General features: G+C 37.0%; 1 protein-coding gene across 4 annotated transcripts in view; it reads right to left on the bottom strand.

The window, feature by feature from the left end:
- PIK3C2G (phosphatidylinositol-4-phosphate 3-kinase catalytic subunit type 2 gamma) overlaps positions 1-19,442 on the bottom strand; it is a 328,047-nt gene that overhangs the window by 250,447 nt on the left and 58,158 nt on the right. For 3 of the 4 annotated variants that reach the window (XM_067695808.1, XM_067695810.1, XM_067695811.1), the window contains exons 10-13: positions 16,687-16,885; positions 10,783-10,905; positions 4,243-4,374; positions 3,022-3,054 (exon numbers count right to left, since the gene is read on the bottom strand). In XM_067695808.1, coding sequence (XP_067551909.1) covers positions 3,022-3,054; positions 4,243-4,374; positions 10,783-10,905; positions 16,687-16,885 — 487 coding nt within the window. The remainder of the gene's footprint in view (positions 1-3,021; positions 3,055-4,242; positions 4,375-10,782; positions 10,906-16,686; positions 16,886-19,442) is intronic. The other variant, XM_067695809.1, reaches the window with a different exon arrangement.

Raw genomic sequence — 19,442 nt, 5'->3', positions numbered from 1 at the left:
GCATCTAAGAGTGTTGATGGTCTCAACAGGAAAGAGGATGAAAATGGAAACTATTAATACCCAAGTTGGTGGGGTTCATCAGTAGTTTTTTTTTTTTATTGGAGTATAATTGCTTTACAATGTTGTCTTAGTTTCTGCTGTACAATGAAGTGAATCAGCTATATGTATACCTATATCCCCTCCCTCTTGGACCTCCCTCTCACCACCCTGCCCCCCCATCCCACCCATCTAGGTCATCACAGGGCACCAAGCTGAGCTTCCTGTGCTTACAATGCTGTGAAAAGGTTTATTAAGTCAGTTAAAATTAAGCAAACAAACAAAAACATGGAAAAGGAAAACATGCCAGAAACAGTTCCATATAGTGGAAGGCACACCAGACATTATATCAGGACATCTGTACCCTGTCTTCATTAACTAGCCTTAATTACCTTAAGTTCTTTGAGCTTCTTGCACAAAATCAGTGGTTTTCAAGAGTTTTATATTTGTTTTCATATGGCTTTGTGGTTGGGGGAGTAGACTTTAGAAAGGTATTGAGGAGATGGCAAATAGATTTGACTCCAGAATTTCAAATGCCACCCTGCCCCCCCCATCTAGCATGTACACAGACTGTTCGTTGATCTTATACGTGGAGATTTTGAATAAGATGTCATTAGAAAAGGACCACGCTGATAAATATAGCATTTCTATTCTTAAGGATCCTTTTAATTTCAATATTGTACCAATTCCTATGCCTAGAAAAACCAAACCAAAATCTGTGGCACCAGGCGAACAGATGGGTTGGTTTACCCTCTCTGGGTCCCTGTTTCCTCAGACAATAAAAAAGTGGTTTGAATACATTAATTATTGTCATTTTTAGCTATAGGATTCTATACATCCATGGCTTGGCATTCTGAAACCAGCACTTCCAGAAGATCTCATACTGTAAAACTCTTTGGGACTCTGACTCTCATAGGTCTAACAGGTTTCATGCCCAAGAGCAGAGCCCAGGTAAGGCTGAGACAGGCAGTGAGGTTTTCACAGTGCATTCATGGAGCAGGGCATGGCACATAAGGGCAGGAAGGGAGGCAGCTTGATGTAGTAACACGTGTGGAGAGGAGAGAAGTCAGCCCTTCATTCTGGTTCTTGTTCTATTCCTAAGTAGCCCAGTGACCTCTAGCCAGCCCCTTTAACCTTCCTTCATCATAAAGATCTTCACATATAAATGAGATATTTGAATTAGTTGAGCTCTGAGGGTCTTTCTTGTACAGGATGGAAGAATGATAAGGAATTTTCATCCACAACTTGCTTCTATTATTTGATTTTAAGGATATACCTGAAATGATCATTTATAGTGGGATCAGGGTTGGCTACTCAGACAACAGTCTAAGGAATAAAATTTTATTAATATTAAGATTTATTTAGGCCTCTTTTGAAATTCCGCAAAAGATTCTGATTTTCCTGGGCTTTAACGCATCTCAGGAGCTCTGAAAATACCGATGCTTGGGCCCCTCCCCAGACCAGTTAAATTAGAATCTTTGGAAACACATGGGTTTATTTTTAAATCTCCCCAGGAGATTCTATTGTTCAATAAAGGTTGAGAATCTCTGCACTGAAGGAGTTTACCACAATTTAGAAATGCTAAGTAACCACCATACTATTTGTTTTGAATTTAAGTAGGGAAGGTAGGTCATAGAAATGATTGAGGTGAGAATAACACTTTCTTACTGCAGTGTGGAGGCATTGTGAATATAGATATGGTATAAGTCCTGTCTGCAAAGGAGAGGATTATAAAACTTTCGTGGGCAAAATTTTACTTTTTTTTTTTTTTTTTTTTTGCGGTACGTGGGCCTCTCACTGTTGTGGCCTCTGCCATTGCAGAGCACAGGCTCCGGACGCGCAGGCTCAGCGGCCATGGCTCATGGGCCCAGCCGCTCTGCAGCATGTGGAATCTTCCCGGACCGGGGCACAAACCCGTGTCCCCTGCATCAGCAGGCGGACTCTCAACCACTGCGCCACCAGGGAAGCCCATTACCTTAGTTTTTGAAACATATTTTTTAATAGGGTTGAAGGTGAATTTGTGTGCTTGAAAATGTTGTTTATTTTTATTTGTACACACTCTTGATGCAGTTATAACCAATACATCTGAGTTTAATCTTCATTGGTTCTTCTGAAACCCACTTCTCAAAACCACAAAGAGATAAGAAACCTTTAATTTTGCATATTTTCAGGTTGTGTGTATCTTGGAAAAAATAGAGACATAAATGCTCATTACAGCTCCACATGGCTGGGTATGAGAAATTCAAGTTGTAATAAATGATAGATTCAATACCAAATGTTTATGGGCAGGGGTCACTCCATGAAAGAAAATGAAATTAAGTGACTTATTTGCTGTGATCTGGAAATATCTCCATCAAATAAATTGGGTTAGAATCTCTGTAACTCAAAGCAATGAGCACAGTGGGAGTTATTACATCTCCCCAAACGGCCCACATGGTGGATTTCTGATGTCTTAAAAGATCTGGATTTCTTTAAGTTGGTTAGCCCAGGAGAGAGGCAGATTTTCTGATTTTCATAAGAAATAGTCTTTTGGAAATACATTTACAAATCCTTATTGAAGCTTTCTTTGAAGTAAGTTGTGTTTCTGTGATGTCTCATCATCCACAATTTTGCCACTTTCTCTTAGGAAAACCATTTAGTATCAGTCCCAGATGGCATTTCTTAAAGATGCCCATTGTCCATGATCACTCGCATATAAAGTGTTTACCAGAAGTTAAGTGACAGATGACAAAACAACATGGAGGCAGTGTTTTACTATCACAACCATGTAGAAAAAAGCTTTGAAGAGTAGCTTGAAAGATAAAAATATTCTAAACTTTTTATATGTTTAACATTTTTTGATTACCTGTTATGTGAAAAGTAGTATGTTGGATGATGAGCAGGCATAAAATGGATTAAATTCTTTTTCAGTGAATAACTGGAAATGTATTCTACAAACATGCTAGATCTTACAAATACTGCAGTTGAAACTTTAAAGAAACTCACTCATGAGATGGAAGGGCACCTGCATAGCTGCTCCTAGTGAGAAAGTAATGCAAGTTTTTAGCCCACAAATCAGATTTTTGAAATATCTGCTAACAGCAGTTGGTATTCCTTTTAGGGCTGAACTGTTTCTTATAGACTTTTGAAATTTTATTTCATTCTAAATCTCCTACAGAAATTGATATTTTTCCAATTCAATTTAATAAACAAACCTGTACTGATTGCCTATTTATAAGAGATACCATGTTAGATGATAGAAATTACAAAGAAAATACATTCCCTGTCCTCATACATGTGGAAATTGGCTATAACATGAAAACTAATAAAAGAGCAACACACACACAGCATGTCATAATTAACCTAATAAAAAATGATTTTAAAAATGTATCACAGTTGCTTTGATGATAATTTATTTATATTGACTAAATGTGGGAACTAAAAGCTGATGAATTTTCCTAACATTTTTATATTACCAAATCTTCCTAAAAGAGCAGGGGCAGAAACATTCTTTATAATAATATTAAAATAACAATATAGGTTCTATTTCTTCGAAAGTCATGTATTTTACAATTTGATTCTAAAGCAAGTCTTGCCATGGAAAAGTCACTAAGCTGTTTTATTTAAAATATTTTTTCCTTAATAACACTGAAAAATCATGTAACTGACTTTATCAAATATTCTAAGCATTAATAATTCCAAATCCTTATGGTTAAATCAACAGTTAATTTTTCAATGGCAATTAGTTCTGATAGAATATCAGAACTCCTATTTGGCTTACTTTTCTGAAAAATATCCTCTTAAAGTTGACATATATTTCTTCTTGGCAATAAAAGGTCAGTAAACTAATTACACTGAATAATTTTACTTCAGCCAGAATTTCATGACTTATATTGTTTCTAAATGACAGTACTGATCTAAATCATTTTGAATTAGTAATTCCAGAGAAACTGGCTGGTCACATAAGGAAAAGAAATTGAGATTGGTCATGCCAATACCTTTTCATGACCCAATTGACAAGCTGAGCATGAGGCCTGTTTCTAAAGCCACTTCTACATTTTGCTTTACAGTCCCACTTTCAATAGTCATGATTTATATTGAGCTATCTCAATTTTAGAATAAAATGTCTCCTTGATTTTCTCATTATGCCAAATACAGCTCACTATACAGTTCCAAGGAGGTTTTTATTGAGATGGAAGTTTTATTAATCACAAATGATATACTTACTGTTTTGGAAACAGCGGAAGACAAGTCCAGGCCAATAAATCCGCATTGTTCGTTGCACAGGTAATCCCAAACAGTTTTATAGTGAGCATGGATTCCCTTGGAAGTGACTTTATTTCAAGAGGAAAATTGATTCTTAAAATAAAAGAAAGAAGTAGGTTATCTACCCATTTGCAACCATGTTTTCATAAATATTTCCTTGTAATATAATGTTATATGACAAAAATATTTTAACTATTTGAATCGAGGCATCCTCTTAAATTTTGTGTTGTATCTTGTAAAAGTAGAAATATAGCAGAAGTACATAGAGTAATGAGATTGATTACTCTATGGGGATTGCTATAATTTTGATATATAAGTTTATTTTTAAAAATTACAATAACTTGAGCAATTACAATTACAATTACATAATAAAAGAATGGTTAACATTGTCTTAGGGAATGGGGGGACGGCAGGAAATAACTCATAATGGGTCTTAAAGAGTAAGTTGGTTACAATCAGATGGAGATTTGGAAAAGAATATTCCAAGAAAAGAAAAGTGCATAGACAAGGGCATATATGCATGTAGCTGAGGAGTGGTGAGCAGCTCATTGTGGCTAGAACACAGAATGTAGTCAAGTTGATCTGGAAAGTTATGGAGGATGCAATTAGAAAGACAGGTGGTTGCCAGGATGTTTAAGAACTCTGTATGCTAGGCAAAGGGATCTAAGATTTTTCCTAATGGCAAAAGGAAATGTTTAAATGAGAGAGCTAAAAGCATAGAGAGTTGTTTATAATTTTAAATGTGGACTATTCTGGGTGATAATGAGATTCCAGGAATTTGGGGGCTGATTGCTGAGATGTAACAGACAATACAATTCCTGGATATGTCAAGGTGAATCAAACTCAGACCCTGGATGGATTGTAGATATGGACAAAAAAAGTGGCTAAGGATAAACACAAGATTGTTAATAGTGGAAAAAACCTTGAATTTGGGCATTGAATCCACCAATATATATGAGACTGCCTAGGAGGTTATAAATGATACTGTAAGATTGGGAGGGGTACACCTGGGTGGTAGAAGTATCTAAGAAGAAAGGGCTTTTGACAGAAAGTTGAGAGTGTGATCTGAGGTCCCTAATCATGGACAGGAAGAAGGATACAAGAGCCTCAAGAGAAGTATGGGGCTTAGGAGAGATCTATTTATGAGACAAGAAGACATTTTTCAAAAAGTTGAGATGGGGGGAATATGTTCACTAGAAGATGAGAATGCTATGAAGAAATGGGAAAATTGGAACAGACGTTAGCATGTAGGGGAAGATTAATGGGAACTGATTCACCAAGGAATGGGAAGAAGTAAAAGGAAAGTGACTGGAAGAGCAAATGGGCAGTTTGTATTGGATGATATCTCATGCCGTTAGGTGTGAGGAGTATGAACAGAATCCACTGGCCTTGTAATTCCCAGTTGAACTTTGAAGTCAACTTGTTTTAGCAGTGGGTGATTATTAGAGGACTGATTGTGACCAAAGTCTATTATCCAGTTGGAAAGTGCTTACTGAGGTTGGCCCAGGTGAGGCCTCAGGTAGTATCGAGTGTCTTCTCACACAAGAAGTTGGCTGTCTAATCTGGATATGGGGAGTAGTCCTTACTCAGTGTGTAAAATAAGAGTTTGGTGACCTCCTTTTGTGTGTGGCTAGGCAGCATTCAGCCTTAGGAATGAGGAGGAGTTAATTCAGCCCAGTGATCATAACTGATTTTGAGGAAGTACACATCTCTCCCCTCAACATGCTGTTCTCTGAGATAGAGAGGTCCAGACCCAGGTGGCAGTAAGACATCTAACAAAAGGAAAGACAGAAGGGCTATTTTAGAGTTTGAATGGATAACTAATATTTGACTAACAGCATATTAGTGGAATAGGACAATGAAGAATTAAAGATGAATTCCAGGCTTCCAGATTATGTTGTAGTAGATTACCTTTAACAGATAGAAAACACAGAGGAGGAGCATGGGGTAGGGGATATATGTGCGGTTTAGGGCATGATGTCATTGAGTTAATAATAACTCAGAGATGTCAATATGTAAGCTATGAGTGGAGAAGATGAATCAGAGGCTTGGATTTGCATATATGTGCATTCAAATATTGGCCCCATGACTAAACAGATGTTCTTCTTTGAGTGATGAATTTAACCTTCCTAAGCCTTGTTTTTCTTATCCATAAATGGAACGAATATTACATAACACAGTATGTGGCAAATGGCAGGTTGTATATCAGCCTTATATTCAGTATTCTATCAACAATGTAAAAACTTATATTAGCCATTGTAGACAGATAAAATATAATTCTAGTTAAAAGTAAGGAAGGGAAATAACGACTAGAGTAAAAAAAATTATTTTACAAGATTAGTGAAATTTAGACTATTGAAAATTAAATTATTACACATTTAGACATCTAAAGCTAAAAGTCTCTTTTCTTTCATATTCCTTCATGGTCATAATATTCATTCAATGTAATGTGAACATATTTCTCAGCTTAAAAGAAGCTCTGAAACTCAACATAAAATGTTGATGATTCTGTGGAATGCACAGTAATTTCTTGAATATTCTCTCTTTTACCTGTAATTGACTTGCTATTCAGTTTTCATATTGCTGTGGTAGGATGGAAGCTATAATTTCACTTTATTTCTCACATAATCTGGAAAGTTCTTTTTTCCATTGAGTCTGGCTTCTTCATGTATAACTTCACTTATTAGTGAGCTTTTCATATCAAGAATGACAAAAAATTCGATAAGTTACAGTGGATAGTTACTTCCAATCTCCATTCTGTCATTTTTATTAATAAAGATAAATTCTTCTAGGGTAAGAATATATGCTTTACAAATAGTTATTTATTCATTTCTTGAATAGATATGGATTTTTGAAGCCAGAATAATCTCAGAGTCACTGAGAAATCTTTTTTTATTAACTTCTACATGGCTGTTGAAAAATCAAAGGAATGAACTTTTACACAAAACAAGGAAGAAAAATACTTTAAGAGACAATTCAATAAGTGAAATCAGATTGCTTCTTTATATCCAAGCTGTTGGCACAGACCTCAAGTTTTAACCATATGTTTGCCTTACTCTGCTGTTTAAAAATGAGTAAGCACTAAAATTTTTCTTAAACATTCTTTTCTTCTATATGAGACAGCTTTTTTAAAATCAGAATAAGTTTTTGGTAGTGAAAATGGAAGATTTAAAAAGTCACATTGTATAGAACTCCCTTATTAACACTAATATAAAATAACAGACCATTGTAAGGACTTTGACTTTTATCTGAGTGAAAAAGGGAGCCACTGTAGGATTATAAAACAGAAGAATGATGTGGCCTGACTTACATTTTAAAAGAGGTTACTTTAACTGCTGTGTGAGAAGGATTCTAAAGGTGCAAGAGAAGTAGGGTGACTATTTCAAGGCTACTGTAGGAATACAGGGTAGATATGATGGTGGCCTAGACCAGTGAAAGTGATGAGAAGTAATGTTCTGGAAATATTTTGAGGAGAGAGACAGTAGGATTCCTGGACATCGTGTTCTGAGAGAAGGAAATTTAGGCTAAGGATCTGACCTGAACAACCGATACTGGAAATGATCATCCAGAGTGGCCATCCATGGGTGGAACAAGTTTGGAGTGTAAGATCAAGAGTTTAGTTTTAGACATGTTGAGTGAGTACGTGTGAAGTTTGTGACTGATGCCTGTGTTGGCGAAATAAATTTGGGAGTTGTTGGCATACAGATGGCATTTAAAGCTATGTGACTATAAGAGAAAACTAAGGAGTAAAGATAGATACAACAGAAGAGGCTTTAGGGTTAAGACTATGATCAGTCTGGGAGAAGAAAAGAATATGGAGAAGGAATGCCCAGCGAGGGAGGAGAAAAGCTTAAAGAATGTGGGAGCCAGCTCCTACCAGATCATGTAAGATGAAGACTGAGAAACAAATATCAGATTTAGCTTTGCAGGTCATCAGTGACTCTAATGGTCAATTTCAGTGGAGCAGAGATGATGAAAGCCTGATTGGAGAATGCATGAGAGCAGAGGAAAGAAATGGAAGAACGTGAATACAGACGACTCCTCGGAAGGGTTTTGCTGCAAAGTAGAGGGGAAAAATGTCATGGCTGCTGTTGAAAAAAAGAAGTAGAGTTTTGGTTTTTTTTAATTTAAGATGTGAGAACTATTTGTAGAATATAAATACTCATCCCAAGATTTTATATGTTGTAAGAAACAGTATGAAAATCACAGTAAAAACTTCAGCTTTGGAGTCAGAGTGGGTCTGAGCACTAGTTCTGTCACTTACTGGTTGTGGGACCTGGGGCAAGTTAATTAAGCTTCATAAACATTAATATTCTGATCTGTAAAATGGAGACGACAGTATCTGTTCTGTTCCTGTGAGAAACTCTCACAGGAAAGATAACAATCATGCACTCTCTTTTTTTAATTTATTTTTAAAATTTTTTACTTATATTTTATTTTTTATTTTTTTAACATCTTTATTGGAGTATAATTGCTTTACAATGGTGTGTTAGTTTCTGCTTTATAACAAAGTGAATCAGCTATACATATACATATGTCCCCATATCTCCTCCCTCTTGGAGATCAGCTCGGTGCTTTGTGACCACCTAGAGGGGTGGGATAGGGAGGATGGAAGAGAAACACTCATGCACTCTTGAAGGAAGAGAAGAAAAGTATACCAATGAAGTTATTCCAACAACACTAATGATTTTCCATTTATTTTGAGATTTTTTTTCTTTGACTTTAGCATTAGTAGATTTTCCCCTTGAATTGTTTAAATAATAGCACATATCTGTCAGCTGAAAATGAATCTGACTTTTTGAAACAACCAGGAATGTTTTAATTAAGTCAGAAGAATAAGTCTAGTAATTGAGCTGGTTAATGCATTTTTGAGGAATCACTTATTATACAAAATTCATTCACTTTCCAAGCTACACTTCCTGGACTCTTACTCTGTCTGGTGCTGCTTTATCTGCTAGGGATAAAATTTTAAAATTTGAAAATAAAAATCTTTGTATCCGTTAGCAGAAGCAAACAGAAATGTAAACAAACACATTCAGTAAGCGACCATAAGACAGTACTTTGAGGTTCAGACCAAATGAAAAAAGAAAAGGTGGCCAATTTTCACAGAATGATACAGGAAAGGGTTTATAGAGAAGGTGGAGGAGTGTTCTGGAACATAATTAGGAGTTCCCAAAGTAGGCAGTGAAGACACTGTCCTTCTGACAGATGGATGACCCCTAGCAGAGGCGTGATTTCTCAGTTCATAGGGTAAGTAGATCAGACGCAGAGAGTGGCTGGCTGGGTGCATGGGCAGACAGTGGGGCTAACTCCAGAGATGAAAGTGCAGAGATAGGCAGGGACCAAACCACAGAGGGCCTTGTGTGCTATGTAAATTACTTGTATTTTACCTTATAGGAATTGGGGAGCCACTAAAGAATTTTATAAGCAGAAATGATTCTGTGCAATGGAAGGGGATTTTGTAATTGAAGGTCAGGTTTTCAAGAAGAGATAAAGGTTGTCACAGACCTAGAAGAAGAAGGATTTGCTTTGGGGTACGTAAGAATTGAGGAACACATGTTATGCCTCAGGACTCAGTCTCCACTGATTGTGGTAACACTAAGAGTGGGATAGATGGTACTATTCTAACACCATTTTCAGAGTCCCAGAAGTTTTGGCTCATACATATCAATAGGACAGTACAATATTGGGAGTCAAATTATCTCCTAAGAAAGCCTGATCTTCTGAAATGGCTGATGGATAGTAGGCTGGGGAGTTTGCTTCTACTTGTGGTGGGAAGAAAACTGGTTCTCAGCGGATCAGTGGAGACCCCAGAGAAAGGACAGCAGAGCAGTGTCATGGGAATAGCAAGGAAAAGCAATGGTAACCATATAAAAACCATAGATGGAGCCTAGGAGCCCCCTGAGATTCTGAGTAAAGCAAAGGCTTGAGGTGGGAGGCAGAGAAGAAGAGGAAGGCATGGATAGTGTCAAGAAGGTACTCTTCCTTCTTCATTTAATAAATCTCTATAAAATTATGAAGTAGGAGTTGCTTACCCCAAATTAGGTGACAGTTTACACAATGCATAGATAATTACTGTTTAAAAACTTGATTGTTTAAAGAAATTTATAACTGGCTTTTGGGGAAAAATGGAGACTACATATGTTATTAGGTGATTTCTTTCTTCTTTGTTATATCTGGAATCTACCTCCCTCTAACCCCAAGTAGAGGGTATTCCTTTTATCCACAGTCTGTGAATGATTAATAATTCTCCCTTTCCCAATTTCCCTCTTTGAGCAGTTCAACACACGTAGATTGGACACTTATCTAGATTTTTAAATGGACCTTTAATCTGCTGAATTGAAATCAGTTATCTATTATACCTAGCATATTTATCACATCACTGAATCAAATCAACTGACAATATTTTAAAAAAATCATACCCTTCACTTAAGAAAAGGGTGAAAAAACCCCTGATCTTTATTAGACAAATGATCCTGCCAGAATAAAGATTAAACTTACGTTTCATTCCAGTTGACCAAGAAAAAAAACAATTTTTTGACTGGAATATTTCTGCAGTTTCTCACTTGGCACAGTTTCTTTCCAGCATATGTAAGCCAACAGGAAAAAGAAAATGCTTTATACCTAAAAAGAAACAACATTGATTCAATAAGCTGAACACTATAAAGGAACCAGTTTTCTATATGGGTCAATTATTTTTATAGTTAAAAGTCAAATGAAATGATAAAGTGCTATTTGCTTGTATAGAGTGTACTTTAAAAATTACTAAGAATTTATGTTTGGTGACTTCAGCAAGATTGCAGAATAAGAAGCCCTAGACCCTCCTTCCCCCCCGGAGACACCAATTCAATTTCCTTTGCGAGAAATCCAGAAACATGTTAAAAGGCTCTTGCACCACAGGCAAGTGCAAAACCGGCCACATAAAAATCAGCAGGAAAATTCATGGCACTCATTTTGCAGAGCTCCTCCTCACAGCAGAGTGGGATCAGGAGGAAACTCCCAGCTCCCAGCTTCTCCCTTCGCTGGGAAAGAGAAGACTAGAACATATGCCTAACATTCAGACTTTTTAGGGGTCTATCCAAGGGACGGGTTTCTCTCTTTCTGAATCTAAATGCAGAAAAGGAATGGCTGCCAGTTTGGAGGACTCTGAGAACAAAGGCAATGGTTTGAACTAGCACAAACTCACTCACCACTTCCCCCCAGCTCAGTGCAAAATGAATAGGAGAAAACCCCCAACTCCCAGCTTCTCCCTTGGGAAAGATTTGGATTGTGATTCCAATGTTGCAGCTTTTTTGGGGGGTGCTGCCTGAGGGACTGGTTTCTCTCTCAGAATGCTGACAGGGTATGATATACTCTAAATGCCTGGGGACCATGGATTTAGGAGAACAAAGAAGAGCTGGGACGCTTGCTGCCACTCCAGAGGATATGTGGGGCAACAGACAGAGGTTGATGCAGCTTGATGGTCTCTGCATTGGCAGGAAGAGAGGGGAGCAGGGAAAGTGTAGTGTGCATCACAGAAGCCCAGGGAATATGCATCTACAGAAAATATTTGAAAGGCCCCGCAAATCTCTAGCTGGACTGATTGGTAACATTCTTCCCCTATATGAAACCACTCCATAAAGACTGGGAGAGGTAGCTGTTTTTTTCAAATGCTCAAATCCCAATACAAAGTAAAACAAGGTATACGAAGAAAGAGGAAAACATGGCCCAAGCAAAGGAACAAAATAAATCTCCAGAAACTAATCTTAAAGAAATGGAAGTATATGAACCACCTGACAAAGAATTTTATATATAACAAAATGAGAACATCAAGAAAGAGATAAACATATTAAAAAGAACCACACAGAAATTTTAGAGCTGAAGAATACAATAACTGAATTGAAAAAAAAAATCAGTAGAGAGGTTCAAGGGCAGACTTGATTAAGCAGAAGAAAAAAATCAGTGAGCTCAAAGATAGGTATTTGAAATTATTCAGTTAGGGAAACAAAAAGAAAAAAAATGAAGAAGAGTGAAGAAAGTCTAAGGGACTTATGGGACACACAGGACAAATATACACATTATATGAGTCCCAGGAGGAAACAACTGAAAGAGGCAGAAAGCTGATATGAAGAAATAACGGCTGAAAACTTGTAAATTGTCAGTAAGGAAACGGACACTCAGTTTCAAGAAGCCCAACAGACCAAACTAGGATGAGCCCAAAGAAGACCACACTAAAACACATTAAAATCAAACATCAAAAGTCAAAGACAGAGAGAGAATTTTGAAAGCAGCAAGAGAAAAGTGATCTGCCACATAAAAGAGATCTCATCAGTTTTTCAGCAGATTTCTCAGCAGAAACCTTAAAGGTCAGATGGAGTGGAAATGATATATTCAAAGTTCTGAAAGAAAAAAATATAATTATATCTGGCAAAGCAGTCCTTCAAAAATGAAGGAAAAATAAATACTTCCTCAGGTAAAAAGCTGAGGGAGTTCATCAGCACTAGACCTGACTTACATGAAATGCTAAAGGGAGTCCTTCAAGTTGAAATGAAAAGATGCTAGACAGCAACACGAAAGCATATGAAAGTATAAAAGCTTACTGGTAAAGAAAAATATACAGACAAATACAGAATACTGTAAGACTGTAATGGTGGTACATGAACAAGTTTTAACTCTGGATAGACTATAATGGACAAAGTATGGAAAAACTTTAATAATAAAAATATATAAAATATAAGAAGATGCCATTTGTGATATCAGTAACATAAAGTGTGGTGAGGGGAGAAGAAAAGAGTAGAGTTTTTGTATCTGATTGAAGTTGTTATCAGCTTAAAACAGTGTTTTAAATATAAGATGTTTTATGTGAGGCCCATCGTCACCACAAAGAAAACACCTACCTATAGAAGATAAACAAAAGAAAATAAGAAAGGAATTGAAGTATGCCGTTACAAAAACTCAAAAGAACACAAAGGGAAATGGCAAGAGAGGAAAAGAGGGACAAAAATGCTACAAGATAGAAAACAATGAAAAAATGAAAATAGAAAGTCCTTCCCTATCATTAATTACATTAAATATACATTAAATTCTATAATCAGAAGACATAGCATAACTGAATGAATTAGAAAACAAGATACAACCATACGCTGTCTACAAGAGATGTACTTTAGATTTAAGGACATCCCTGAAAGTGAAAGGAAAAAGATATTCTATGTAAATGGTAATCAAAAGAGAGCAGCAGTGGCCATACTTATATAAGACAAAATAGACTTTAAGTTAAAACTGTCACAACTGACAAGGACATTATATAATGATAAAGGGGTCAACTCATCAAGAGGATACAACAGTTGTAAATATACATGCACCCCAAACTGAAGCAAATATATTAAGCAAACATTGACAGAATGAAAAGGAGAAATAGACAACAACACAATAATAACAGAAGATCTCAATATTGGTTATAATGAATAGAACAAACAGACAGAAGCCCAATAAAGAAACAGAGGGCTTGAATAATACTATAGCCCAAATGAACCTAACAAATATTTATACAACAGTCCACCCAAGCTTAGGGCAATACACATTCTTCTCAAGTGCACATGGATCACAAAATAGGTCACAAAACAAGTCTTAACAAATGTGAGAAAACTGAAATCATGCCAAGTATATTTTCTGAACAAATAAAATAAAATAAAAGTAGAAATCAGTAGCAGAAATAAAATTGGAAAATTCTCAAATTAATGGGAATTAACACTTTTTAGTTTCTCTTTTTTATTTTATTGAAATATAGTTGTACAATATTATGTTAGTTACAGGTGTAATATATAATGATCTGATATTTGCATACATTATGAAATGATGACCATGATAAGTTGAGTAACCATCTGTATGGGTAAAAAAAGTTATTACAATGTTATTGATCATATTCCTTATGCTGTATATTATATCTCAGTGACTTATTTATTATATAATTGGAGGCTTATGCCACTTAACCCCCTCACCTATTTCACCCCCATCCCCACCCCTCCCTTCTGGCAACCACTTGTTCTCTGAGAGTCTGTTTTCATTTTGTTTTGTTTTGTTTTTTAGATTCCACATAAGTGAGATGAATAAGTAAATGAATAATTTTGAACAACTAATGGGTCAAACAGAAATCAAAAAGGAAATTAGAAAATATCTTGAGACATGAAAATTAACACACACCATACCAAAACTTAGGAGATATAGCAAAAGCAGTACTAAAAAAAGAAGTTTAAAGCAATAAATGCCTACATTAAAAGAAGAAAGATCAAATCAAAACTACAATGAGGTATCACCTCACACCAATCAGAATGGCCATCACCAAAAAATCTACAAACAATAAGTGCTGGAGAGGGTGTGGAGAAAAGGGAATATTGTTGGGAATGTAAATTGGCACAGCCACTATGGAGAACAGTATGGAAGTTCCTTAAAAAATTAAAAATAGAGCTACCATATTATCCTGTAATCCCACTCCTGGGCATATATCCAGACAAAACCATAATTTGAAAAGATACATGCACCCCAATGTTCACTGCAGCACTATTTACAATAGCCAGGACATGGAAGCAACCTAAATGTCCCTTGACAGATGAATGGATAAAGAAGATGTGGTACATATATACAATGAATATTACTCAGCCATAAAAAAGAACGAAATAATGCCATTAGCAGCAACATGGATGGATTTAGAGATTATCATACTGAGTGAAGTAAGTCAGACAGAGAAAGACAAATATCATATGATATCGCTTATATGTGGAATCTAAAAAAATGGTACAAATGAACTTATTTACAAAACAGAAATAGAGCCACAGATGTAGAAAACAAACTTATGGTTACCAGGGGGGAAAGCTTGGCAGGGGAGGGATAAGTTGGGAGATTGAGATTGGCATATACACACTACTATATATAAAACAGATAACTAATAAGGACCTACTGTATAGCACAGGGAACTCTTGTCAATACTCTGTAATGACCTATATGGGAAAATAATCTAAAAAAGAGTGGATATACGTATATGTATAATTCATTCACTTTGCTGTAGAGCAGAAACTAACAAACCATTGTAAATCAACTATACTTCAATAAAAATTTTTTAAAAAAAGAATAAAATTTAAAAAAAAATTAAAAAAGAATTAAAAATTAAAAAAAAAGATCACAATAATCTAAATTTACACTCAAAGAACTAGAAAGAGAAGAACAAACTCAGCCCAAAGCTAAAAGAAAGAAAATAATAAAGATTATGTGAAATAAAAAAAAGAGAATAGAAAAACAATAGAAAAAATAAACAGAACTAAATTTCCCACCATATATAAATACTGAATACATGCTCTATGCATATAGCTTTATCTGTATTTATCTGGCTACATAGTTTTTCCATGTGAATTAAAATTAATAAGGATATAGTAATGATTTAAAAATTATGAGAACATTCATTAGAGTGGCAATTTGTTAGATTATACATCAGCCTCTTAAAATTCTTCATAAAATTAAGAAAAAGCATAAGACAATTTTCCCAGGGGTTTTAAAGAAATGCATATGTGAGACAGAGAGATGATAGAGTTTTTGTTTTTTACATATGAAGGTAAAATTTCCTTTATAATTAACTCTATAAATATTTGTACAGTTGTTATTTGCAAAAATACACTCCAAGATAAAAATTATTTCTCTTTTTTCTAAAATTGTTTCTTTTAGCCTTTCTTTGAGATGCTAAATGCAGTGGGTACAATAAATCCATTAGAAAATTACTATTCTCTTATCAACTTTAATTGATTTAATCAGTATTTTCTTATAGATTTAATCCATAAGGAATTTTAAAAAATTATTTTAATATTACTCTAATTATGTTATTCAAGAAAATACTATATAACAGGGTCAACCTAAAATCTGGCAATGTTCCATGCATAAATGTGGTTAATTTCTATTGTAACTCAAATAACTCTTGGCTAATTCCCACTTTATCAATGTACTAATCTCACAAAATATTTACTGCTCACAACTTGATAGGAATCAAAGTGACTTTTTTTCTATTTTTAAATACTCCCCATCACCCTGTATGTGTGTGTGCTATCTTGCTCTGTGTTAATTGGCATTAGTCATTTAAACTCAAACATAAAAAATGAAAAATTTAGGGCAATCACTAAGTAGGATGAGCATTTTCTGTTTCCATAATGATACATGGACAACATGCAGTTATTTTTAATATGGAGAATGGGAGAAGACTTGAGGGAAAAGGAATGTGCACTGGAAATAAAGTTGTAAATGATTTTAAGAATATGGATAAATCCATGCTCATTAAATTTCAAAATAAAATGTTTGCTCCTGCAAATAAGAACAAGGCAAATTATACTCAATTAGAAGCTACACAAAATTAATTAACCCTTTTGCAAAAACCTCATCATTACTTACCTGTGCACCCAGGTCTCTGGAATATTGTGGGCTGCATACACTGTGAAGCTAAGGTGGGAATGGAGCCCCAGATTTACGCAGGAAACACTATGCACAGGTGCATTTAGAGGCTGGAAATCTGCATAAAAGCTGCTGCAATAGATATCAATTAGGTGGTAGATGGAGGTAGATAGTTCAGTTGTCACTCTTTCTATCAAACCTAGGTGGGGAAAGGGATAGAAGTCAGGTCATCTGTGAAGGGCAATATTTATCATAAAACCATCTGTTACAGCTTTGAAAATTTTTATAACAAAATTTAAAGAAAATTTATTTTAAATGACCCTCTACCAACTGAAGCCAATTAGCCATCTGTACCTCTGTATGCAACCTGGGTTAGTTGCTAGTAGTATAGATAGTTAATAAGCTTTCATATCTTTAGTTGCAGAAATTTGGGAAGCACAACCTTTAATCACAAATCAGAGTTTTGGGTTATTAATTTGGCATTCTGATCAACTGTAATTTGCAATATTTTTGTTTTAGATTATTATTGTTCAGAATTAATTTTCAGACAAGGTACATGTTATCTACATGGCTTATAAGTACTTTAAACAAACTCCATCTAAAGAATTAATCACAATAAGTTTGATTATGCTATGATGTTTGCCATTAACTGAACACTAATCATATACATTGTGCTGCTATAAAAAGAGAATGGTATTAGTACATGGCTGGGATCTGAAATAAGTTTAAAGTGAAAGATTTATGATATTTACTACATTTCTTCAAAATCAAAGGCTTACTTGAGTTTTACCATTAGTTATTTAAAGGGAGTCTATTGATTATTCCCAGAAGTGACTTGTCATGAAGGAAAAAAAAAATGAATAAAATTGTTTAAGTACAGAGGCCAGGAGTTTCCAAGCGTCTGCTAAATGAAGGCATGCCAACTTACTGTAGAGCACATGAAAAGTGTCCCTTAATCATCGAATTTAAGGTAAATTTTTCTGAGAATGGTGTTCTTTCTCCCAATAGACGCTTTGCTGGAAAAACTCCTCTCTGAGGGGAAGGAAGCAGAAGAGGCTGATGAAATGGACCAGGCAGAACTGGTGGACTCTGATCCAAAGCAGGAAAGATGGCGCCATGACAATGGAGAAGGTTATGAGGATGACGAACGTCATCCTGGGTAGGATTCACTGTCAGACTCTTAATGGGGCCAGTGAATAACACTCACTGCTGGTATTTTGTATGCAGTAGTGAATGAGTGAAGGCCGATAATCATAATAATGCTCACGACTTGAAATTATTTTTAATATTCAACTATAATGTTTTAGAAGTTAAATGAATAATCTCAAATATAAAAATTATGTTTTAAAATTATTTTTTTTAACCTAGAAGAGGAAAATCTTTGACACATATTTAAGTGACAAAGGGTCTTAGGTGAATGTATAAAGTGAAGTGTCATGAATGGAAGCTCTGGCGCCCTCTTGCTCCTGAGTCACCCGTGCCTGTCTTTGCTGACGAAGTCTCGAGGGTCGGGGGTCGCAAGGCTCCTGTGGTCATGACCAAGACCCCTTGATACATCAGGCCTCGTCCAATCCCCCCAAAAGGGCCTCCTTAAACCCCACAGGTGCGTCTTGTTAGATGAGAGTGACGCAGAAAACCCTGCCAAAGATACGACCTGACGTTCCCTTTTCCATCCTGGGCCAGAAATATGTACTGATATGCCGAATTTTAGATATTTCTACTTTTCCGACGCCTTGTCCTGGAGAAATGAAACGAAACGGCAGTACAGCCCATGCGGGGAAGTCAGAGGGGAGAAACCGTGTCATCGCCGGCTCCCACGCAGGTAGCTGGGCGCAGGGCTGAGGAGGAGAGCGGCCCCTCGAGGCGGCCCTCAGAGGGTCCGCCTTCGGTCCGGAGGCCTGAAGGCCGTGTCCCCGAGCGTCCGCACAGCTCCTCGGCCTTCGGGCGGTACCGCCGGGTGGGTGATGCGGCCGAGGCGGAGGGATGCGCGGGGCCCGCCTGTGGAGGGAACGGCCGCGCCCGCTCAAGGTGTAGCGGCTGAAGATGCTCGTCGTCCGCCCATGGAGGCAGCTCCAGAAGTCGGCCTGCATCCGAGCTCAGTCTCGTGATTCCGCACAGCCTCCGTTTCCCGCGAGACCCGGGCGGGTCGGCTTCAACGGGCCGCCTTCCCCCCAGCAGGGCTGTGCTGAATTTCCAGACGCCTGGCAGGTGTTAGCTGATGCTGTTGGAGGTTTCTATAGCGCTGGTCACAGACGGACGGACGATTTTATTAAACTTCAACTCCGAGCTTGGTGAGTCCCAGGCCAGTTAGTACTTCCGGTTCACGACTCGGGGGGTCAAAGGGCGGTTCTTTCCAGGGAGGCGTTCGCGTGGTCCTGGGAGTGTCTGATGAGGAAGACGTGCCGCGTGGCCTTGGCTTTGTAGTGGTCCAGCCTGAACACCAGTTCTTCTTCTCCAGATTGCAGGCTCTTCTTCCACAGGTTGAGCAAGGCTAGTGGTGCTCACCTCTCCCAGGTGGGGCCCTCGAGGCCAGGCCCGGGGCGGGGCTCCACCGCCCAGCCCCGCTTCCAACCCCGCGGGAGGCTGGGCCACGTGCAGCTCCGAGCCCCGCCGGGGCCACAGCCCACGAGAGCGAGGTGGCCGAACCCTGGGAAGCTGAGGAGACGTTGAGAGAACAAGTAAGCACATCCTTAAAACTTATGTTCCTAAGATCTGTTTTTTTTTTAATTCACATAATGTGTTTATTCACTGTACCA

This window comes from Pseudorca crassidens, chromosome 11 (genome assembly GCF_039906515.1).
Source record: "Pseudorca crassidens isolate mPseCra1 chromosome 11, mPseCra1.hap1, whole genome shotgun sequence".
NCBI lineage: Eukaryota > Metazoa > Chordata > Mammalia > Artiodactyla > Delphinidae > Pseudorca > Pseudorca crassidens.
Note: the sequence above shows the minus strand (reverse complement) of the source record. Positions and strands in the feature narration are given on the sequence as shown.